Below are 24,881 nucleotides of genomic sequence, written 5' to 3'. Positions count from 1 at the left end.
AAACAGGGCATTCAGCCTGGCAGGAAGGTTAGGAGTGATGGGATTAGAGATAAGGTCAAGGTATCAGCAGAAGCAGTTCTGTAATTTTACCTGCATGCGGTGTATATAGTTTAAAATCTGACCATTTAAAACAAAGATCAGTGTCTGAGTATCAATGTTTGAATGTTTGTTACTGTCCTTCCTCGTGCAGCATCTTTAGAACAGCCATTCTCAACACAGCTGTAAATACATACACACAATTGTACACGTTCTATAGATGCTTCATTTCATCTACTTACCACTAAATGTTCCTCCATCTCTGGATTCTCCTGCTTCTGATTATTTTGTTTGTGCTGTTCATTCTCATCTGGCAGATTCTCTTCTCTCTCTTGTTCAGCTTCTTCAAACTCATCCTCTCCCTGATTGTTAGGATCATCAGCTGGGTTCACATCTTCCACAGCTGCCCTCTGTAACTTTTAGAAGCGTGTACTGTATAAGTACATTAGTCTCAAATCCCATTTCACTTGAAAGTTGTTATAGTAATAGTTATCTCAGGGCTGATCCAAAGCCCATTGAAGCCAGTAAGAGTTTTTTTCCATTGGATTCTGGGGGCATTGAATCAAAACCTTAGTGATTATGAAAAGTGCCAGATTTGCAGCACTGGAAATAAGTGTCAGCTCTGAACAAGGATACAGTTGTGATGTGTGCATCTGTCTACTGGAAACTAGACTGAGGCTACCAACTCATTTCACGCAGGGTACTGCAAGGCTTTTGGTTATTGATAATACAGTAAGTGATAACACCTGATAAAGTACAGCTCTGTCAGGGCAACAAAGACAAGTCAGAATAGTTAAGTGTCAAACGCTGATCAGGCCTGATTCCACATAGTTCACAAAAGCTGCTCTCCACACTACTCTAGGCTTTGATATATTGACCTGAGCCACATTTGTATCAGTTACTTAAGGGACAAAATGCCCAATATCTCCTCTATCTTTGCTATTCAATAAATGTTGTTTTTCCTTTATGCTTATTATCCATTATCATCCCATAGATTTAATACAGCAGCTACCAAGACACCAGCAACATCTCTCCAAATATTTGCCACATCATCTAGTATTCGAAATAAAAATGCATATATGCAAGATCCTGTATACTCCACAAAACTGAAGGTATAATGAGGTATTTATGTAGTATTGGATCTATTCCCCACCCCCGTCCCCCAAGGTGGTGTCCACTCTGACGGAAAGCCGATGAAATGCTCCTTTACTGCTTTTGTATCTAACTGTTCCCAGTTTAAGTCCCAACAATGTCAAATCCTCATGCACGGTTATACCAGAAGCACAGACTTGGGACATGTTGAAAGACAGAATGTCTTCAACAATGAAGACACTGCTAATTTCTAACAAAACAAATACAATTAAATAAAGAATTTAAATTGTGTCCAAGATCTTATTTCAACCGCCAGATTTGTCTTACCACTGGCTCTGCCTGCTGGTTCTCTGTTTGATGTTCTGGTTCTTGCTGCTCATTTGCATTAAGTTGATCTTCTGCTTCTTCAGCTTCATCCTGGTGCTGATTGTCCCTGTCATACACTGACAAAATTAATTATTATTATGAGTATTACAGTAGCTCCTGGAATCCCCAACTGAGAAAAAATGCCCCATTGTGGCAGCACTGTACATATGTGTAGTAATGTAGTCTCCACCTTGAGAACAAGATTGACAAAAGAAGTAGCTTCATTTCACAGGTGGGGAAACTGAGATATAGAAGGATTAAGTGATTTGCCTGAAGTCACACAGGAAATATGTGGCAGAGCCAACAACTGAACCCAAATCTCCCGAGATCCAGTCCAGTGCCTTCACCACAAAGCTGTCCTTCTTGTGTGTCAATAGTCATAACTACACCCATATCTTAGACAACAGAACCACAAAAATCACAAATGATTCACAAATCACAAATCAGTGACTGATTTTAATAGTAAAGAAAATACTGCACTCTTACTGGAATCCAAAGTAGATATATTTATTTCTGAATGGATGAGACAATCTGACATTGAAGACAGTTCAACGGGGGAAAAAGGGAAAGAGAATTCAGTCTCACCTCCTTCCTCTTCGTGGATGCCTTGCTCCTCTTCTCCTTGCACTATATCATGGTCCATATTGCCATAATGAGCTTGTTGGCTAAAAAATTATATGCAAATATATAGTTTCAGTTTCACAGAGACAGATCTTGCTTTTTCCAAAAACAAAAAAAAACAAAAAATTCGCAGATTAACTTTCCTTTTGGCTAAGTTTTTCCATTAGCATTTTAAAAAGGAAATATACATTATGAACAAGACAATCTTGTGTAGGATACCGGACTAGCATTTGCATGTGTTTCCCATCTATAGAAATGAAATCAAAGTATTCAAAAAGTCTATTTAATAAAGATCCCAAAGCAAAGAACTGCTACACTGAGCAACTTAGGTTACGATCCAGCAAGTTTGTTGTATGATTGGGGATTTGGACTGTACTTATTCACAAAAGGCTTCCTGGTAATAGACAGGTTTTTTTAATGTCACTCATGTTAACATTTCCCTATTACTCTGTGTTTAAGAAAATATTTCTGTAAAGATCATTAAATAGGTTTAAGCTTCAAAGAATAAGTTAAGGCCACTAATGGATTTGAAACTATCTAAGTAAGGGAGCAGAAATAGTATCAACTGAAGACAATCATTAAATGGGGGACTGAAGGTGGTGGGGGAGAAGATAATCTACAGTACATAGACTGAAAGCTACACTTACAGTAGTCTGATGGACACTCATAAGTTCTTTATTTTAATTGGCCACAAAAATGTTTGAACGCCGGGGATATGAATCAAACCAATTTTCTTTATAAGATCCAAAAAGCTAATCTAAAAGTTCATCCTTAACTCATGCCACTGGCTACACAAAGCAAGTGATATTAGCCCTTCACTTTCACAAGCATCAAGTTCTCATGAATTATTTTAAAATACGTTCCATTTATCACCTTTTTCACCTTAAAAGATCCTAACACATTTAAAAAACCAAAATGGTCTATGTACAGCACTGCTGAATTGTAGCCACCTCTGGGGTGGAGAATAACAACCAAGTAGCACAAAGCAAGCCATGTACTAGGCAGCTAACCCTTGCTGCTCCCACCTCAACAGCTACACTATATTTTTAGTGCACCTGCTTGATGACATTTAGTGAGATATGTCTCCTTTAGGTGCAATTTACACCTGCAGCTCAAAGTGCAGAATGAAACCCAGACTGCAGACCACAGCACATCTGTAGGAGAATTATTAACCTTAGCTGGTTTTTATACAGCTCTTCTCCTCGTTCAGCCTGTCTCCGTAGTGCAAGCTCTTTTTCTTGAAGTTGCTGCTGCCGTAATAACTGCCCTTTCAGCCTCTGCTGGTGTAGAGATTCCTGACGTTCCCTTAGCTGTTTGGCTTCTTCAGCTCTTTGGGCTGCCAGACGCTGCTGTTCCAGCTGTTCTTCGTAGGCCAGTTTGTATCTTTTTGTTACAGTCTGTGTCAGAGTTTCCTGTGAAAGAAACAGGTTTGAATATATACACTTCTGAACCTGTCTTTGTGGGTACCTATTTCCCTTGTCTATCAGAACGATTTTCCTGGTAGAACTCTTATTACCAGCAATGGACGTGCTAAATCACTGATGCCAAAAAAGGAGTGGTTGAGAGGAGGCGGAGAATTGTGCAGGCAATGGATGAGATGGAGAACAATGTATAAATACAAGCAGCTAAGTTTTGTGATCACAAAGTCAAACTACACTCTTGATTACTGGCTATCTAAGGCTGTTGGAGGATCACTGGAGGTAGGGCTGATCATGAGGGCAGAGTGCAGGTGAAAGAATCAAAGGCTTATGATAAATGCAGTATCCTATGGCTATCTTCACTACATACCAGCATATAGTACGTCCTCCAACTCATACTCTAAATATATCATTTGTAATATCTGAACTAAACGTTCCCTGTGCTGAACTACTCAAACACAATCAGATAAATGACACAGTATGAAAACATATCACCACATTGGCTCTTTTTTGGGGGGTGGGAGGGGTAGGGGAGAGGTACATTACTAATAAATGATAGCCATAGAAGAATATTGAGATTATTGACACAATTAGAGACCCAAACGTTCTTGCCATAGAATTCAATGGCTGTTTTGTTCTTGACTTGAATGGGAGCTTGATTGGGTCTTAAATGAGCGACTCTGTTGCCACTGCAGCCAAATCATAGCTTACTGTGTCCCTGTCATTCCAGGCCAAAGTATCTCAACCAAAGATTTTCCATCATGCCTGAGTTCTATGATTGTTTCGTTAGATGGATAACTGCATACAGGGAGTAGGATGAGACCAACAAATTAATTTTTCTGCTTAAGACCTGACCCAGAATGTATTTCCAGATCTCACTGTTTCTATTTAAAGCTGCATAGAGTATGCCTTGCCCTTACCATACATTAAATTCCCTTTGCTCCTGTAGGCATGTTCATCTTACAACTAAAATGCTTTGTCAAAATATTAGCAAACACTTGAATGAAATGTGTTTACTGGAGTTATAATAACTGAAAAGGAAATGTAATTGCATTTGCTCCGACAGGATGATGCATCAAATCAAATATTGCAAAGACAGTCCCTAAAAAAACTCAACACAAACCTTCCCCACCCCCTCAAGCTTTAAACTGGACTCAGTGTGACTTCCCTTTTGCACCTGCAGTTATTTGGAAGTGGAATTAATGTAACTTAGACATCTACACCCAATTCAGAAAGCACTTAATCATATGCTTGGAGTCCCAGGTATTTAAGTGCTGTGTTTTAAATGTGGCCTTACTCCTCAATTGCCAGCAAATCCAACTGACACTAATTACATTTGCAACTAATTGCCCATTGTTTAAACAACTGGTTCAGTAAATTAACTAAATGACAGAAGAGAATGCTGCACCTCTGAGTGAACGCGTTCACGCAGCATGTTGGCTGCTGCTGCTTTTTGTTCCTGTTCTTTCCACTCATGTTCTTCTGGTGCTTGATCCTGTTCTTCTACCAAGTGCTCAGGTTGTCCTGCCTGCTCCATTTCCTCCTCTTCAAGTTCTTTTCTGTGCTCCTCTTCATCTTGATCTCCATCTTCTCCTGCTTCTTGTTGCTGCTGAATATTCAGTTCTTTGTGAGGGTGACCCTCATTTTCTTTTCTGCCCAAATGTAAAGGCTCATCTTCATCTTCTCTTCTCTTGGAATTTATTTCTTCCCTTTCCTGCAGCTTCTCCTCATTCTGGAGAACCTGTGTAAAATGATATTTCAAAGATGTCTTTCCTTCTAAAGTCCATTACACTATAAAACATGTGCTTGACTTCCATAAAGGCTTAAACATTTTGTAATGTTCATAAAAGAAAATGTCCACCCATTTATTATTATCAGTGATTAGATCGGATAATCACTCAAGGCTGCTTTCGTGTAGATCTCAATGTGATCTCCAAGTAGCAGCTAGATATCTGTCTATCTATTTGTAGGAGTCATCTTTATTAATATGTGCACCCAAGAGGATACAATTTATTTAGGGTACGGACTTGTGCCTGCAGAAGGTAATAGTTGCTGAATATCTGACTCATAATCTTCTCATATTTGGTTATGTTCAAGAAAATGCTATAGAATGGTGAGATTTTCCAACCTTTACTCATGATGATCAATACCTTATTCCAACAGTAGAGTCCTGCTGAAGTCAGAGACAACTCTGCATGAGTAAAGGTGGCATAAATCAGCTGTGTTCTACAATAAAAAAATTAAGGCCCAGATGCTAATACACTTATTCGTGCTGAGAATTTCACCCAACAACCAGAACTGATGGGCCTACTTCTGGAGTTAGGTGCTATTCAATGTGAGCAAAGGTATCAGAATCTAGTCTCTGGCTCTATTGAACTAAAAAATGGCAATGACATGAAATAACCAACATTTACTCTAAAATGAAGCCCAAAATATTTATTTTCCAGTTAAAAAAAGAGTGCTTTTATTTTTAGTTTTGGCTGCATTCATTTTTTATTTTTTTATCATATCAACGGATAATATCGATGTTTATTTTAAAGCATTTTTTCCATGTATTTATATTACATTTTCACATTTGCACAAAATGGGGTTTTTTAGACAATTATTTAATGACAGTAGACGTTGAGGTTCAAGAAGTTAAAACTCTAGAACAGTCAAAATATACAAAGTATATTTAAATCGAAGTCTAACAAGTTCTCAAGCAATATTTTTCTTTCTTGCCAATCTGTAATTTTGATTTTCATTGGTGGAAATATTTTTTCATTGGTTTTTTAAAATCTAATTCTTCCAAGCCTATTTATTTTGATTAAAAAATATTTAGTCCCAACTTGCAGAGACACATGTAAAATAGGAGCTCAAATAAAACTGCACATTGCCAAATTTCACACATAAACCTGCACTTTGCTTTTCATGCAGCTAAGAATGTTTGAATTGTAAATGTTTTGGTTTAAGTTAGGTTTGTCATTGCTGTTTTAAAAATTATGCTGAAAAGTTTACTGTGGGGATTCCCCTTTTTTAAAATAAATCCTCATTATACAAACAGCAGGCATCTGAAATGTAAATTACCTGAGAATATATTCAATCAGCTGATTTTAGATGACTTATTTTTGAAAACCAGGGAGTATTTTTATTATTATATGCTATATTTAGAACTGTGGGGAGGGAGGAGGGAGTGGTGGGGGGGGGGGGGGGGCGGTGGGGGTGGTGGTGGTGGAACCACTCCCCTCCCCCACGCACCCTATAACAATATTAAACGGTGCTTCAACACTTCAAAGAGTTGGGTCCTGATTGAGCAAAGCAATTAAGCATGTTCTTATGTCCCATTGAAGTGAATAGGCTAAAGTGTTTTGCTGAATCAGGGCTTTGCGCCCTACATCTTGAAGACAGAGCTGTACAAATAACTGATTTGTCGGGCTGGTGGACAAAGCGATTAATTTTTACATTTCTTTTCAATAAAACATAATATTTTGTTTGACCTGAAATGAAACATTGTGTTGTTTGAGTTTAGCTTTTTTAAAAGAAAATTGAATTTAAAACAAAGTAATTTCTAATCAGAATGTTTAGTTTAGAAAATCTTGAAAAGATGCATTTAGATTTCTTCAGAATTTGTGTTTCAATAAAACCAATCTGGCAAATTCAACACAAATTTGTAAAATATTTCAGTCTAACTGAATGTGCATTTTTCATCCTCCCCCCCCCCCCCCCAAAAAAAAAAGTTTTGTCCAAAAAATGTCATCGAGTTCTACTTGACATCATCAGGGAAAAAACTGACTGCTACAGCAATGATTTTTACCTCTTTTTGCTCTTCAGCTGCATTGTTCTCGTCTGCTAGGAGGTCACTATTTGGAGGAGCTGCTGCTGCCACTTCTGCCTCCTTTGGAACGTTTGGCTGCTCTAACTTTTCAGGTTGTTGAAAACTTGGCATTTTGTTGAGTGTGTCCTTCAGTTGTTTATATTCTTCTACCTGGGACTAAAATTGAAATATACCCATTGTATTACACAGACTCACTCCGGAGTGAGTTGGTTGGCATAGAATCAGTCAACATGCTCATCAGATCAAACATCAAGTTCTAAGACTGGTTGCTTCCATGCATTAGATAACCTTGATTTAATACATATTCATCAACCACAGTGAACATGCAAATACAAAGCACACTGAAAAATCCCCACAGCACAGAGATGGCAATTAGTTTTTCATGCCAGGCAGAAGAAGAGCTAGAGTGAATGATTAAATTTTCTTTGCACACTTTAAAATGAAAGAAACAGAAGTGCCATGGATTGTTTCTCATTTGCTCAGTAGCAAGAAATGCAATTCTTTTTAGAAACAGTAATCAAGTTTAAAAAAACAACAAAGTCACAAGTGATAAAAACTCTCAGCTATCTTCAACCTTTAGGCAATTGTTACCAGCAGACAGGAGTCAAGAGAAAATATTATGGGAGAAAAAAAAATCAATCACACTGGAGCAACTTTAATGGAAAACAGCAAATAAAGTAACAACACTTCCACTGGTGGAATGGAGTGAATGGGAAGGTTAAAGAGGAATTTAGAGCTGCTAACCCTCCTTTCACACCCCAAAGTAAGATGTCTAGGATCCACTTCTATTGCAACTGTACTGGTGTTTGTCAGGTGAACAGAAGATCTGTTCACTTTCAGCAAGCTACCCATGCTGGTCATTCAGGCAGGACTGAGGAACTTTTTGCAAGCCATTCCCCATAAAGCAGGTGTACAAGAAAAAACAATTCAACTCAGAAAGCAGGATATTTTCAGAAGGGGCATCTTTCATAACCAATTACATCTATCAGATATAGGAAAGGTAGTGCATAGCACTTCAGCTTACCATTTACATTATAACCCCTCCACCTTCTCCTGTTCCAGTTCCCCACTCCTTGTTTTAAGGTTTATAACTCTGTGGGAAAACATTTAACACTATTTGGAGCTAATACTTGCCACTCAATCACTCAGCTTTAAACATCACTTTAAAACTGCTTGCAGAGGCTCAGAGCATTCTTATTGTTTGAGGGGAAAGAGTGGGTTCTAAAGGCATCAGGTGCTCTGCTATTCTAATCAGCATGGGGAGGAAATAAAATGAGATGCTTCAAGTTTTTATTTTGGAAAGGCAAAAACTCCAAAAAATGTTTGGTAATTTAAAAAAAAATCCAAATTAAGGTTTAGCAATTGGCTACAGTACATGCCCAGTGACTGTATAGGTCCCTTTGTGTACTCGATATAATATCATAAACATCAATAATACAGCAGATAGACATGATGCATCATATCATATCAATGCAAAATACTCATACAAAACAAAAACAGTGCTGCAGATTAACATGATGCAGTATGTGATAATAGCTCTGAAGTTAGATGCACCTCAAAGCATCTTCAAACCACTACTATGGCATCGATTAAAATGGACAGGCTTAAAAGCAAAGCAGAATGTGAAGTAATTACAAGTCTGGCTTTTCTGGAGGGAGATCGATCTCTCCCTCCATCCCCCTGATTGATTCATTGGAATCTCTGACTATAAATTTTACAGAAAAGATTAAAGACAATGTTAACTACAGTCCCTAGATAAAACTGGCATTAAGGATCTTAAACATAAAAGGTTATCCTTGCATCTGAATTTTCTTGCCCTTTGCTGGCCATAGAGAGAGTTTTCTATATACAGGATATTCATAACAGTGTTCTAAGTTCCTCCAATTCAAGACTTAAAGGTTGATATTATACTCCGTCCCATTACACAAATCATTCCGGGCTAAAAGCTGTCATCCAAGGTCTTAGCATAAAGGGAATTAATATTGGCGTGAAAATAGAGTTTATAAAATATACATCTTTTCTGGCTGTTTGCAGTATAAAAATACACATAAGTGGTGATACTTTTAAAGATTCAGGTCATAAATATCAGTGTAGTGTTGACTGCTGACATTATCCCTCCTTTTAAATATCTACCATATGTCCAACAGTGGAGGGGTGCTTTTTTGAGTGGTTTGTCTGAGTAGTACCCTGCTGTGAATCCTTTCCACAGCAGCTTTTCAAGAAAAGCTAAGCAAACTGTGTTAAGTATCATCTGTTGACTTCAGAGAACCCACAAGAATACATGTCTGAGTACTCTGTTTAATAAGATGAACGTAAAATTATGGATATCGACAGGCAAAGTCTAAAGAAAAGCAGATGTAGGTTTTGTGTTTAAGGGATGAACCAAAGCGTAGTGAAGTCAATGAAGGGTTTCCCATTGGCTTCAGTAGATTCTGGATTAGGCCCTTCGTGGGATTATAGGAGAGGGTTTCTTGTTTGTTTGTTGATTTTTTTGAAGAGTTTAGTAAACCGACCATCTGGATTTTAGCTGATAGTGGAAGAAATATTATGGCTCGCTTCTTTGAAAAATTGGCTTCCAGCACATATTGCTATCTGAAATGACATGCCTTTACTTTTTTAGTCTAAGAAATACAATTATGGAAGAACATCAAGACACTGGCCTGTCTAGTAATATTATATATATATATATATATATATATATATTATAGCCTACCTTCAACAGCAAACAGAATTTAGGAGGGAACACTCCATCCTGAAACTCATGATTCCAAAGATTCTGATAGCATTTTTTTTTTTAAACTTACACTAGGTTCCTGTTTTCCTTCCTGACCCACTCTCTTACCTTACTAACATAAAGGTAGGCACTACCCTCCTACCTTCCCCCATAACTTTTCTTTTCATCATTATCCTCCTTGATCTTTTGCTAATAGTTTTCCCCAGATGAGCAGCAGACCCATACCTCACTATTGGGACATGCGGCTACTACTGGAATAGCTTGGCTGGCTGTGTAATCTGCCATTAAGGTACTAGCTCTTTATCTTGTGTATACAATTTTTTAAAAACTTTCTAATGCCGCTCCTTTTTAGTGTCTCCAAAGCCTATGTGGTGTCCTATGTACCCACATGCACACACTCTATTGCACCAACTGGTCATTTGCACTCCACCTGCTCTCTTATGCTAGTACACACAGCCAGACCCATCAGCTTGTAAAACGAAGCACGTTGATTGATCCAGTTCTTTAAAAGTAATGTGTTCCTCAAGTGTCAGAGCCCTGACACCTTGAGTTAACCAAAGTTCTGTAGGAGAAAAAGAAAACACGGAAGGCCTTCTGCAGTTTCTCATACATGAAAAGACATCACTCTTATCAGTAACACGTGCTCATTTGAGCCCATAATGGAGATATCAAAGATCATAAAATTATGTAATTTGCTATAATTTCAAATGTAGCAGCAACACTTCAAGGCATGCATTTTTCCCTGATTGTGCAGCAAGGTGTTAACTGCAGATTCCCATGCAAAAAGCTGCATGCATAAGGTTATAGTCAGCTGAAGTAAGATAAACAAATTTCAGGAAGATTAAACGGATCTGATAAAAAGTAGAGCTGATCTTCTGTTTTCTTTTCTGACCTGTGCAGCAGCTAGTGCACTCTTGTGGTCTTCCAATGTCACTACAAGCTGGTCATGTTGGGAGAGTAAACTCTTATGCTGTTGCTACATAAAAAAGAAGAATGTTACATTGTGCGGGATGGCGCCATGTTAACCTCAAATTCTTTTAAAATTGAAATATCCCCGCAGATCTTTTAAACTTAAAAATCCTACTTGGGAATAAACATACTTTGATTTTAAATGTATGTTTAATGTGGAGTTCAATATTAGAGTGATACAGCAAACACCAAATTTAAAGCCAGAGTTTTGTAACCAAAGTTGAAAGTTGGAGCGAATGTGGAGAAATACGACCTGAAATGGAATACACTTCAATATTATCATTATTTACTAAAAGACAAAGTACAGTTTATTAAGAAACCTTTCCTTTCACAAATAATAAACCCCACAATTTTATAACAGGGCCATTTCAAAACCATACTGGATCATGCCCAACTATATTAATTTTATTCCTCCTCTGATCCCACTTTTATATTTACTATTATTCTTTTAGTATGGTAGAAAAGCTGAAGTGTAGGTGGCAAGAGATATATTTTTGTCAGGTTTCTCAGAAAAGTTACAAGTTTTCATAATAACCCACCTCTAAGTTGATAAAATAATGGCAAAGCATTTCACATACACTAGGAGGAGTTCTATTTCTAGAAAACAGAAACCAACCTTGACATCTTGTAGCTGGGTATGAATGTCTTGGTGTGCTTTTCTCAGCTGTCTATTCTCCTCCCGCAAATTATACAGAGATTCTATTAAAAACAAAACAGAATGCAAAGATTGAACTCAATCAGATTTACGCTATCATGTAATTTTAATACCACAAGTTTTAAAGCATTTGTTCTTAAATACTACTGAAGCCTAATTCAAGATGATGTACAAAATAAGGATTATTATATAAATTGCATAAATTACCACATAACTGCAGTAGTAAAACATGTTAGATTAGTGCACAGAGATCAAAGGAGCTTGTACTGACATTATTGTGTTGCATACAAAAACAGAACTTTAAGTTTTCAAGGCCAAGTTTGTTAAATCCAATTCACCAGTTTTTAGATTAAATTTATTTTTGTATGACCATGCTCTCATTTCCTGGCTGAGGGCAGGGTCTAGTGATGTGTTCTATATTTATGATGCAGACAGCAGAAGCTTTAGATAGGATCCTGGATGCTATGCTGGGACTCTAATAGAATAACAACACCCAGCCATCTCCTCTGTCCAGGCTGTATCTGAAGCCCGGAAATTTCCTTCTCTAACACTCAGCAGTTAAATTGGAAGCATTGACCAGATGGCCAGCACATATGTGAACTCAAAAGGGATGGAACTGAAAAGTGTGGTAGAAGAGGAGTGGATGCTACCACTAAGAAGGTAAGAAAAAGCATGAAAAATCCAGCCTTCTGCTTCAGGGTTCTGTGTGGGTTGGCACCTCTGATGTGCTTTGAGCCACCTCAGAAGCTAGGAAGCAGGCATCCTTCTTCCACCTCTTAGGCAGCTCCAAGTCTGTTAAGTGTGTTAGTGGGGCATGGAAGGGAGTGGCAAAAGCTAATCCAGGAAGCATAGGAGTCCAACCTTTTGATCTATGCCATTCATATTCTAAGAAGCTCCTCCTGACGTGAAATGGGTTACTAACAGAAAAATAAGTTATACTTCAAAGTACTTGACACACGAACTAATTAGTCCTGATATCATCATTGTGAGGTAAATAAATATCCTTATTTTAGAGAAAAACATTCTAATTTTACAGACATGGAAAATGAGATAAAGAATGTGAAGTCACTTCACCAAGGGCACACTGTTAAACTGCTAACAGAACTAGTAACCGTGTAATCTCATACCATGTTGGTTGTTTAAGAAAGAGATCCAAAATAATGCCCAATTTTTCCAGTTTTGAATGTGGAGGCAGATTCAGACCAGGGCATTTGAATCCAATTCCCAACATTTGAAATGTTTCAGGGCCGGGAACCCTGCCCTCTCTAATCAAGATAGAATCAAAAAAGCAAAACATACTCTAGTTGGAATGCTCACAACAGGTCCCAGCATTTAGAGATTCAGGTTTAGGATTCAGAAGCCCAGATATTTAAATGGCAAAATGAAGTAGCAAGAACACATAAACCAGAGGTCCCCAAACTTTGGGGTGCACCCCCCTAGGGACCTTCGGGGGAGGGGTGTGGTGGAGCCTGGGCTAGTCCCCACAGGGGCGGAGAGGAAGTGCCACCCAGCTGTCCTGCCCCTATCTCCGCTGCAGCCTGGTCCCCCAGCTGTAGCCCCAGTCTCAGCTCCCGGCTGCAGCCCCGGGTTTCACTGCTGGCTGGTCATGGTCGGGGCCCCATTCCTGACTCCTGGCCCCGGACCCCAGCTCCCAGCCCCATTCGTGGCTGCAATCAGGAGCTGGGGCGGGGAGCGGGACCAAAACCGTGGTTGGGGGCCCGTTCGCAGCCCTGGGCCGAAGGCTCCAGCCCCCATGGCTGCAGCTCCAGTCCTCGCCCCAGCCGCAGCTCGCTCGCTCCCCAGCTCCCAGCCTGCTTCTGGCCCCTCCCACGGTTTTGGTCTTGCTCCCGACTCCCAATTACAGCTCCTGGGGGGGGGGCATGACCCCAAAAGTTTGGGGATCACTGAAATAAACTGAATGGTAAAGGAGGAAATGCCGAGTAAGCATAAATGATGACCTGTTGTGCTCTATCTGTGTGAGTGTACATGTACATGCACTCCCAAGTCTACTGTCAGTCACACACACCGATACAGATTCCTGTGTGTACAAAGCAGTGGCAGAGTTTTAAGTTGTGGAGTATGACTGAGTAAGGCTGCATATACCTTTAAACTTGGAGAGTTCCTGCTCTTTCTCTTCCTGTAATTGTAAATATTTCTGCTTGTGATCGCTGAATGTTGTCCTAAAGTCTTCTCCTTGTTTTCGGTGTTCCTCCTCGAGGTCTGCATGCTGTTTCTTTAGTTCTTCATGTTGACTCTGCAAATGCCAAAGTTGGATACTGGAAGGAGTTCTGCATCTGCATATCTGGCTAATATTGTCTTTGGCAACTGGTTAAATAAACCCACATGAACAGAAAGCATTCATAACAAAAAGTTTCTTATTCAAAACCTGCATACCAAACCTCCTGCCCAACACAAAATGGCCTCTGTGCCAGCTAGCTCCCTGTTCCGGGGATTTACTATCCCCCTGGCAACTGTTATATCCCTCTGACAGCTGCTGAATACACCTTCTCAGAGGCAGAATCTCTCCATTACTGGACGCACAGCAATATTAGAAGTCAATATTGTCAATGACTTGTCTGCTGCTTTGACAGCCAATATGGAATATTATTTCTGAGCCAACCTCACAGCATGCTCCAGAAGGTTCCTTCACATACATTATCCAGCTCCTATGAGGTCAACGGCAAAACTTCCATTGACTTCAATGGTGCTGGACTAGATTAAGAGGTTCCATACAAAAGACTTGCAATAGCAGAGCTATTGCTGTAAATCCAGGGGAACCCTTAAATCTCTAATGCTTAGTAAAATTTCTGATAAATCTGCATTAATAGTACCAGAAAACCTACCAAAGCTGGAAAGACTTCAGAAGTGTTGGATGGAATTAGTAGCACAACTCCCGTTGATTATCAATGGGACTGTGATCCTAAATCCCTTAGGCACATCTGAAAATCTCCCTCAAGCAAAGGATATTCAAAACCACTAATACTCTGTCCTTACTGATGTCAGGGTGATTTTAACTGTTGATTTCAGTGGAGCAGAGTTAGGCCAATGCAGAGCACTTTTTGAAAAATCCCACCTTAACCTTAAAGGCTCATGTCATGAAGTGCAAGTTTAAAACTAACCTGCTTTATGTTTTCTTTCATTTTCACATAAGAACTAAAATAAATAAATAAACAAACAACTCCCTTTCCCCACCGTCAGCTAAGTATTGAAATTGCAATTCTACAAATAAACCCACTTCCACTGGCAAAACATGCTATTTAATTTTTTTTAAGCCTCTGTTTTTCGTTACCTTCCAGGAATCTTTTCCTGTGCATATATCTGCATCTAAGATGAAAAATAGCTAAACGCTAGAAGAATATCATTATTAAATTGCAAGATATTCTTCTAATATTAAGATATATTGAAGTAGAGCTAGCTACCATTTATGAAGGGCTAATAATTGTGTACACAGTGTTACTTGCCATGGCATATTTTAGTGTACATGTTCCACACTACATATTATACTTGCACCAAGCATAACTGAATAATGCAAAAATCCTATCTTTTTCAATGGACTTCTTGTGCACAATATCTGCATTGAAGTGATTCTATTCGACCCAAAACAAAGGCAAAGGAGTAATTCTTTGTTTGCTGGATCCCAACTATGAAAAATCTTGAAACTATTTCCAGAATTTATGTCAAGGTATTTACAACTTTGGATATTGAGAACGATTTATAATGTGCAAACTCTTTTTCCAATTTTATCTAGTGGCATGCGTGTCAATATCCCCCTCAAATAATTATGTAACTCACTAGAAAACACAGCTATTCAGTACAAGAAGCAATCAGTCTATTCTTAGAGTGCATTCATGAAAGAAAAATACCTTTTTGAAACAAACAATACATTGACTCTTAGAAATGGGCTGAGAGAAACTCTCTGGTACCTACCTTCAACATTTGGTGTTGTACATTCAATGCGCTATATCTGCTATTTGAATCTTGCTGAGAAATGAAAACATTCATGTTAATAAGGTACAGCAGAATCTCATGTCCTTATGCACTTTCATGCTCCTATCCTTTGTAAAGAATGTTATTTAGAAACTGTAAACTAGCAATTATAATTCAGTTTAGGGCTGGTCTCCTTTTAGTTCTGAATACCAGATATAGCTTCTCTACAACAGGTGCAGTAGAAGTGTATTTTTAATTAAACTCCTCCTCCTCCTCCCACTCTTTTCTCCCCACTTGAGGCCTGAAATAAACAGTAACATGCTTTTACTTTCTATCATTATAAAGAATTCTTTACAGATCTCAAGTATATTTCCAATGACAGTCATAACTTTCCTCCTGGCAGCTATTGCACAAACCAAACTTTCTTGGGGATTTTAACTTGCCAATAAAAAAAAACTACTGGTTATGAGACTCTGGCTCTGTCCAATAGGAAAAAGACAGAAGCAACAGGATTTATACCTTCTTATCTCTGTTTCTCTCCCTATTCATTTTCTCCAGTCAAGATTGGCTGAGTGGAGACAGCTACTATAAAAAGAGTACCATTAACTTCATAGAATTGTAGGACTAGAAGGCACCTTGAAAGGTCTTCTAGTCCAGTCCCCTGCACTCAAAGCAGGCCTAAATATTATCTAGAGCACCCCCGACAGGTGTTTGTCTGACCTGCTCTTAAAAATATCCTATGATGGAGATTCCACGACCTCCCTAGGCAATTTAGTCCAGTGCTTAACGCCCCCCCCACCCCCGATAGTTAGGAAGTTTTTCCTAATGTCCAACCTAAACCCCCCTTGCTGCAATTTAAGCCCATTGCTTTTTGTCCTGTCCTCCGAGGTTAAAGAGAACAATTTTTCTCCCTCCTCCTTTAACAACCTTTTATGTGCTTGAAAACTGTTGTCATGTGCTCCTTCTGTCTTCTCTTCTCCAGACTAAACAAACCCAATTTTTATAATCTTCCCTCACAGGTCATGTTTTCTAGACTTTTAATCATTTTTGTTGCTCTTCTCTGGATTTTCTCCAATTTGTCAACATCTTTCCTGAAATATGACGCCTATAATTGGACACACTACTCCAATTGGGGCTTAATCAGTCCAGAATAGAGTGGAAAAATTACTTCTTGTGTCTTGCTTACAACACTCCTGCTAATACATCCTAGAATTACGTTCAGCTACTGTAGTATAATCAGAGGAGTATTTTTCCAAATTCCCTAGAAAGAAATTCCCTCTCTTACTACAACTCACATCATTCGGATCTTTCAAACGGGTTGTTTAACATGCTTAGCAAAAGTGGAGTAAGTCAAGGTTATTTCAATTAGTGTTTTTACGGCTCATCTTTTTTAATGGTTTTAAATTACTCCTCTGTAAATGGAGTAATGCCATTATTCTTTGATACAAATTCTTTAAGATTCTTTTTTACTTACCCTTCCTTTATTTAGTGTTTCTTGTGCTTCTAATTTATAAACAAGAAAGTCTAGGAAAGAATAAAGGAGAATATTAAAGAAATATTTCACTGACAAAAAAAGCTTGTGGGGTCAAGGTTTGTAGGTACTCTGTAGTCAAGATACCTTCATGTTTAAATGGGAATTCCACATACAAAGTGGCTACAAAGTTGGGACTGTTGCATTTACAGTTTTCCTGAGGAACTATAAAAACTAAGAAGGAAATAGTTTGAATTTTAAATCTGGTTGTCAAAGTATTTGCATATAAAACAGTTTATTCCAGTACAAAGTATGGCAAGGCAAGCCTGATACTACTGATGGGAAACGAAAAGTGGTTCAGAGGGCTTATGTACTAGATTTAAAGGCCCAGTAGTGCTATTAACAAGAAAGGGGAAGTGAAGTTATGCATTTTCCTATGAGAAGATAAAATTTTGAAATCCTTGTCAGCCAAACGAATCCTTGTCAGAACAAATGAAAGTCAAAAAGCAGAACCCACAATAACCCTCTCAACTCCCTTTTCATTGTGATGTCCTTTGTATTCTTCGTTATTTCTAATTTTGAAAAAGATGACCTACCCTTTACGTAATGAATAACTGATTGTTGTCCACTAGATGGCACCACAAAACTATCTAGGATTTTAAGACAAGAAAACACCAAACAGCTTTTAATGCATGCTTTATTTTAAGGGCCAAGAACTGCCTAGCTAACAGCAACTATTTTTAGGAAGAGTACAGGGTTGACTTTCATTACCTCATGCCTTAAAATTTCAACCAAGTAATTTTCACCATGCAAAATAAGTTAGAAAAGACAGTGTGCTCTTAAGGCTTTTGCAGATGGTGTCTTTTAAAAAAAGAAAAACATATTATATTACTTGCATAATCAAGCACAACATATGTCCAGTGTTATGTTATTCAAGGACATTTAAATAAGATGCAGATTCACAAAATCATCTCTATTCAGGACAGGCATTTAAGCACATAATTTAAGCATAGAAGTGTCTGAATCAGGGCCTAACTGAGTACTTTATAGAATACATCAAATAGATATATATTTGGCCCTGTGGACATATGCCTTATGGAGTTTTTTTTTAAATATCCAATAAAAGGACTTGCACATATATTTTATAGTATAGAAGTTCAACTTCCTATATCTAGCAACCTCTTAATAGCAGTGGACCAACCAATGAATTACAGAGATCCATAATTTATAAAATGTGTGTGTGTATATATTAAAATAAATACATCTAAAAATATCAGAATGATTTAAAACACATAAGATAACCGAGAAGTCAAATGAAAAGCAAGGTTTTACCTTCTTTTGCTTTCTTATGTTCCAGCCTTTCTTTCTGTAAAGACTTTTCTAATCTTGACCTGTGTTCATAGACAACTGAAAAGAAAAAGATTTGAACATAGTAATTCATTTTACAGATAATAGAAAGGGGAACAATACATAATAAATAGTATTGGTGCAGAATGCATAAGGATAATCTAAAGTCAAAGTTATACCAACTGAGAATCTGGTCCTTAAACTTTAGTCCTAGCCAGTTAGTCTTTTATTTATTACTCAGATTCTGTTTCTATCCATGACAAGTGAATTATATACCTTATTTGTTTATGGGGACAGTCAATGCTGGAAGGCCTAAAATTAGACCTACCATCTTATCTTTGTTTTTTTGGTATCAATGTGTGAATTTTGCCATCGTTCCATTCTCTTCTGCCTTGCCTGTGAGCAGATAAAGGAAAAATTCAAAAATCCTGCTAGAGTTCTAAAAGACCAGAATTCTTGCAGTGCTCCACCTGCTCACAAGAATGGAATAGACAGGCAAAGTAGTAGGGCAGAAGAGAAAGGAGAAATAATCCAGTGGTTGGGGGGTTAGCCAGGACGTTGGTAGACTTGAGTTCAATTCTCTGCTCTGCCATAGATGTATTGTTTGACCTTGGGAAAGTCATTTAGTTGCTCTGTGCCTCATTTACCATTTGTAAAATTAGGGTAATAGTATTTCCACACCTCAGTAAGGATAACTACACTGAAGACTGTGAGATACTCAAGTACAGGGAGGCCATATAAGTAAAGTAGATTCAGACATCAGCACCATGCATTTGCTGGGAGTGGGGCATCCAAAAGACAATCAGATTTTATACAAGATGTCCCACTCATTTTGGAGCTGAGATAGAAAGGAGATCATTTGAATCAGTAGGATAACCTTCAGACTATGTGGGCCCTGTCATCCTTCACAGTAACACTTCAACTCAGAGAAGCTATTTCATTTTTTTCACATCATCAATCCAAGGTATGAAAGGCCTTAATTCAGGAAAGCATCTCAATTCACAAAGGGAGTCTAAGATCCACTGATTTCAATGGGATTTAAACCTATGAGTAAATTTAAGCATGTCCTAAGTGCTTTCTTGAATAGAGGTCAAAACTTCTAAACTGTCTTATATTAATTATTGCCCTAGTGGCAATTAAACATTTTAGTTAAAGATCTCATTTCAACCCAAATTTCTTGTGTATGAATTTTTTTTCAATCTACAGTTGTTACAAGTAATACCTAGTTACTATAACTCAAATGAGAAAATTTGCTGTCTACTTTTTTCAATGTGTTTACTTTGTATAGTTGCTAATAGCACTTTGTTTTGCTTTCCCCCCTCTATAGTCAGTTATTTATGTGGGTCTTGCATAGAGCAACTGGGGAGAGAAAAATATTTAAAATAGGAAAATATGATTTTTAAAAACCACAAAATTTTTTGCATGGTCTTAGACATATGTAGATGCTGAAATTACTTATTTAAATTGACAAAATTATAAATGATGCTCTCCTTTTATCCTCTGTTTACTTGTTATTGTAAAAAGTGAGGCATACACAATAGAAGTTTGTCTATGTAAGCAAATAGTGTGAGACAATATATAATAAGCAAATGCTGCTTTGGGTATCAACAGCAAAATGTATTCACCTCAAGTGACAATAAACCAGCATCAAGACAAATGGATATATATATTTTTAAATGCATTCATTGTCATTCAAAAAACTATCCTGGAATTGCATCTAACTAGGTAGCAATTTATGCATGTTTTCCTACACTACTTAAATCTTAAAGAAATTGGAGGCTCAGAAAAGCAGCTGTTGTCCTCCTCTCAGGTTTATCTGAATTCATCTGTACCCAGCCATATATATATGCATGATTTGATAGATATGGAGCAACGGTTAACCACAATATTGCTAAACTAGAAAAGGTTCAACAATAAGAATTGGTTGGATTCAGGCAGGTGGTGATGAGTTAGGATATTATTCCTAATCTATATATTCAGATTAGCTATCTAGAGTATAATTGTTGTTTTTACACTCCATTTCACTAGTGGTATCATCAAGGCCAGTAAAAAGGGTGATGATTTTCTTTAACAGAAATTACATGCTCAGTGTTCAATTTTTTTATTCTCTGAAACCTTACCTAATAACTGATCATTTTTTTCCCATATTTCTCCATTTAATTCAACTAGATATGTTCCAATATATTACAACACTTCTTGTCATTTCAAACCAACACTCTTTTGGTCTAGGCATAAAAACCTGGGACGTTTATGTTCCTGTTCTGTGCTATGTCATCTAGTTCTTTGGTTAAATCTGAGCTAAGATAATGGATTCTAATTCTTAACGGATGTTTAAGAAAGAACTCTTTGGAGTGTTCTGGAGGGTGGTTTGTGGTACACACCTGTATGAAAAAAATGTGCTATATGTTGTTATAGGGTTCTTCCCTCATTTTTCTACAATGCCCCTCTAAGAGTTTGTAGTAAGCCTTTGGCCAGCCAGTTTGACATTTAATAATATGCAGCTGATCCAGTGTGTGAGACTGAATTTTCCTAGGAAAACCCAACATTGCTTTGAAACAAACTCAGGTCCATAATCTCTTCAGGCATAAACATAGGTGGGAAACATCCCACAAAAGCCTCAATCGTCTGAGCAACAGAAACATGTGTCGCGAGTCACTTTTGGATTTCTAGAATAATCACTGGCTACCACTAAACCACTTATTCTTCTTTGCAAAGCCAATGTGGTGTCTTTGCCAAGGTTTAATAGTGTGCTTCCATGGATGACATGATTTGGTTTGTGGTATGCTTCAGTGAGTGCTACAGAGTTCACATCAACTAATTTCTCTTTCAATATCTTAGTCTAAATCAAGTCACCAAAAACTACTAATCAAACTTTACATATTCACTATTTTTTGGTGATCTTGTAATTCAGCCAACATCCTAGCATGTATGCTTTGTGATATTACTTCCCTCATACTCCATAGCAAACAGTTATGGTCTACTGACAACCCATTTTTCTACAAGTTAAAAAAAAAAAAAAAAAAAAAAGTTTCACATCCATTTATTGGGTTTGTCCAGACAGAAAGAGAATATTGCATTGTTCTTAGTCAATGGAAGACTTCTCTTTTGCAGTTATGGGATATCTTGTAGGAAAGAGATTCTATATACTCAAGATTCAAGTATTTTCATAGTGTGAACCATATCTTTACAAAGATGGTCACAAGGACCATCTCCCCTTGCATTTGTGATTATACGTCATCCCTGTGGCTAATAAAGCAATTGATTAGATGGAAGTGTAACATCAGGGAAGTATTTTGACTCTATATATTTCATTACTTTGATGCAATAAAGCATTTTGAAACAAGGAGACCCAGTGTGATCAGTCAACTTTGCCTTGCAGGTCACAGTTTAAGAATTTGCTATATACTAATTCTACTTCCAATTGTCTCTAGACAACTGAGATAATACCTCTTAAGCACCTGAGAACCATAATGATATGCTCAATGCCTTGGCTACAGACAGTACACTTGTAAGGGAAAATAATTAATCCTTTTAGAAATTTAAAACTAGAGCTGTGCAAAATGTTTACAATTAAATCCAATACCACGTGAAGCCAAAACCAGAGCAGATTCACTAAAAGATTCTAGACAGTTTGTCAACCCTGCCTCAGGTTTGCTCAAAACTAGGTCAGTTCTTGATTTCACATCACAATTAGATTGGGAAAATATAGCAATTCTGAGGGACTCTCTTCTTTTTGGAGTTTCAGGTTTGAACAAACCCCAAACTCAAACAATCTCAAAATCAAAACCCAGATATATCTGAAATAGAAGGAAAATGTTCACACAAGTCCCTGTGGAGTAAAAGTGCAGTTTTACATAGCTGTGTTGAAAGACATTGTTCCCTGTCCAAACAGTAACTTTCAAGTGTCCGTGCAAATTATGAAACAAGTGAAAATTGTAAATTTCCATAAAAATAGAAAATATGTTGCCCAAAGAGTGAAGTAGGTACTGAGTGACATAGTAAACCATGATCAAGAAACATCAAGTAAAGATTTGCATCTTGGCAGTTCTAAAAGACTGCTCTACAGCCTTAAAAATTGTTCTTAATCCCTCTAACATGCATTCCACAGACTCTTTGGCTAGTGATTTATACAGAAGTGTTTACATTTTCGCTTAGAAGCAGGATTGCTAATCAATCCTTGTCACCTATCTCTACTTTGCTATTGAGCCTCTAAAGTCAAGGGCATCAGCCAAGATGAACTAATGTATCAAGAGCCTCAGCAACAAAAACAAGTGTACAATGAATATTCACAAAGTCACCACCAACTAAGTTTCAACAGAGAGAAAAAAAAAAGGAAGAACGGTAGTAATGGTTTTATCTTGGCACTAAGGATTTTGAATATAGAATTACATTGCAAAAGGAGCAGTGCTTGTAGCATAGCAACTCACGAGAGAAATTAAAATCCATAGTGCTTTTCTCCTCCCATGCTATCAGGAGTAGCATTAGGGTTTTTAACAGGCAGAGGCTAAGTCATAAGATTCCGCAGAAATATTTTTCACTTCACTTCTTCTACTTTGCCTGCTATGGTAGCTTCCTCAGCAAACTTTGATTTAAAGAGTGAAAAACAATGAGGTGTAGGCAGGAAGAAAGGAGATAAAGAATTCAATGTGTTTTCAATGTTTCAGTGTTTCAATGTTTCAGTGTGTTTTATACCTTCAATGTTCCTTTGAAAAAACAATTTAGTCGAGGAAAAATATGCATGAGATTTTTTTTTTTTTTTTTTTTTTTTTTTTTACTTTTACAGGACAAACGTTCAATTTTATAGCAATTAAGTAAGTTATTGAACTTTTAGAGCCAAATCCTCAGCTGATATAAATTGATGTAGCTCTGCTAATGTTAGTGAACCTGATATATGCCAGTTTAGGATCTGGCCCATAGTCACAAAAGAGATTCAATCCAATGTATTGCCTGGGTGTTCTTTATTTATACAGAGCCATTAGTGTGCTATCCACTAACACCCAGATTTTTAAAGGTATTTAGGTATTGCAATATCTAACTGATTTAACAGCCTAAATCTCATTTTTTAAATGAAATTTAAGCATTTAGAAGTCAAAATCCCACAGACAGTAGGATTTAGGTTCTTAGGTGCCTAAATCATTTTTGAAAATGACACTGTCATTGCAATGTTGAGCACAGCAATGTCTAAAAACCATTAAAAATCTGGACCTGAGAGACAGATTTTTAAAGGTATTTAGGTACCTAAAGATGCACTTAGGCACCCACTGGGATTATGAAATCCTCCTAAATGCCTAGCTCCCATTAAAATCAGCCACTTACGTGATTTTGAAAATCCTACTAGGCATCTATCTGCATTTTTAACCATCTAAATACCTTTAGAAATCTGGCCCCTTAACAACTAAAACACATGGCATAGTATTTTCAAATGTGCTTATGGGAAAGAAGCACTTTTGAACATCCCATCCACAGTCCCTGCCACGAGAAGTTTATAAACTAAATACTGATCTGCATTTTGGATTTCTTTGTTACAGAAATCAAAGCAGATGCCTTCTTCTGAGCCTGTATAACATTGGAAATGGTAGCCAAAGTGCAACACTTGAAATTTTGTTAACAGAATTTCAACTGAACTCTTTCAATGTTCCATTAGTCAGGCTCCAGAGATGGCTTCTGTATGAACGTATCCTATGCCATGTCCAATAAACTCTTCCTTTTTGAATAAGTGAACCTGACCCAAACAAATGTGATCTGAATACTTAAAGCAATTGGTTACGTGAGGGCACAAGCCCAGAAGGGGGCGCACACACAAGTGCTAACACTCCTATCTGCTTCTCTACCCAGCACGATATTCTAATTTTACTGGTATCAAGGCTGTAAATCCAGGCTTGTTTGAGAAGGTTTTGAATCTGGACTTTCTAGAGAAGGGAGGAGATTACCTAGAGACTAAACTAACGGTACTCCACTTCTTATGCCACGTTTAAGCGTGTGATCTGAGTCTCTCCTCTGAATCAGGATTGGCATTTCAATAAATATTTTGGATTCTGATTATGTATAAGCTATAAATTACTTACACGTTCTAGTCTTATCAGAAGATGCTAGTCAAAGCCAATTAACATATGGTATTCCAGCCATGAAAGTCTAAAGCCATAGTAGAAACAAAAATAAGAGGGTGGTGGTTTCATTAACAGTACTCATTTGCAACAGGGGCAGAAGTATACACAGTATTTGGGCTCAAGAAGATTGAGAATCACTAGTCCACACTGTTTGCCCCACACCTCATTTGCCTTTTGAATATTAAAATGTGTGTTTTATATTCACTGGTAAAGAAACGTATGATTTCATGGGCTGAGGGATGGGGCTGAAATATACACATCAAGGATAATTAGAATGTGTGTTTTCCTTAATTACGAAATGGTTATTATATTAATATGGACAAA

At 37.6% G+C, this 24,881-nt stretch overlaps 1 protein-coding gene and 1 long non-coding RNA gene across 5 annotated transcripts in view; one reads left to right on the top strand and one right to left on the bottom strand.

The window, feature by feature from the left end:
- The window catches only part of LOC137145660 (uncharacterized), a 43,547-nt gene extending 31,223 nt beyond the window's left edge, over positions 1-12,324 (top strand). For 2 of the 3 annotated variants that reach the window (XR_010917707.1, XR_010917706.1), the window contains 3 exons: positions 7,344-7,439; positions 10,278-10,370; positions 12,261-12,324. This is a non-coding gene — a long non-coding RNA (uncharacterized lncRNA). The remainder of the gene's footprint in view (positions 1-7,343; positions 7,440-10,277; positions 10,371-12,260) is intronic. The other variant, XR_010917708.1, reaches the window with a different exon arrangement.
- The window catches only part of GOLIM4 (golgi integral membrane protein 4), a 56,841-nt gene that overhangs the window by 6,268 nt on the left and 25,692 nt on the right, over positions 1-24,881 (bottom strand). The window contains exons 3-14 of one of the 2 annotated variants that reach the window (XM_067536541.1): positions 18,436-18,510; positions 17,107-17,156; positions 15,633-15,686; positions 13,809-13,959; positions 11,667-11,749; positions 10,974-11,057; positions 7,327-7,503; positions 4,942-5,274; positions 3,289-3,527; positions 2,080-2,159; positions 1,456-1,571; positions 279-452 (exon numbers count right to left, since the gene is read on the bottom strand). In XM_067536541.1, the coding sequence (XP_067392642.1) occupies positions 279-452; positions 1,456-1,571; positions 2,080-2,159; positions 3,289-3,527; positions 4,942-5,274; positions 7,327-7,503; positions 10,974-11,057; positions 11,667-11,749; positions 13,809-13,959; positions 15,633-15,686; positions 17,107-17,156; positions 18,436-18,510 (1,616 nt within the window). The remainder of the gene's footprint in view (positions 1-278; positions 453-1,455; positions 1,572-2,079; positions 2,160-3,288; positions 3,528-4,941; positions 5,275-7,326; positions 7,504-10,973; positions 11,058-11,666; positions 11,750-13,808; positions 13,960-15,632; positions 15,687-17,106; positions 17,157-18,435; positions 18,511-24,881) is intronic. The other variant, XM_067536542.1, reaches the window with a different exon arrangement.

Source organism: Emydura macquarii, unplaced genomic scaffold (assembly GCF_026122565.2).
Source record: "Emydura macquarii macquarii isolate MOO-44397 ecotype Brisbane River unplaced genomic scaffold, CSIRO-AGI_Emac_v2 contig_3603, whole genome shotgun sequence".
NCBI classification, from domain to species: Eukaryota; Metazoa; Chordata; order Testudines; family Chelidae; genus Emydura; species Emydura macquarii.
Note: the sequence above shows the minus strand (reverse complement) of the source record. Positions and strands in the feature narration are given on the sequence as shown.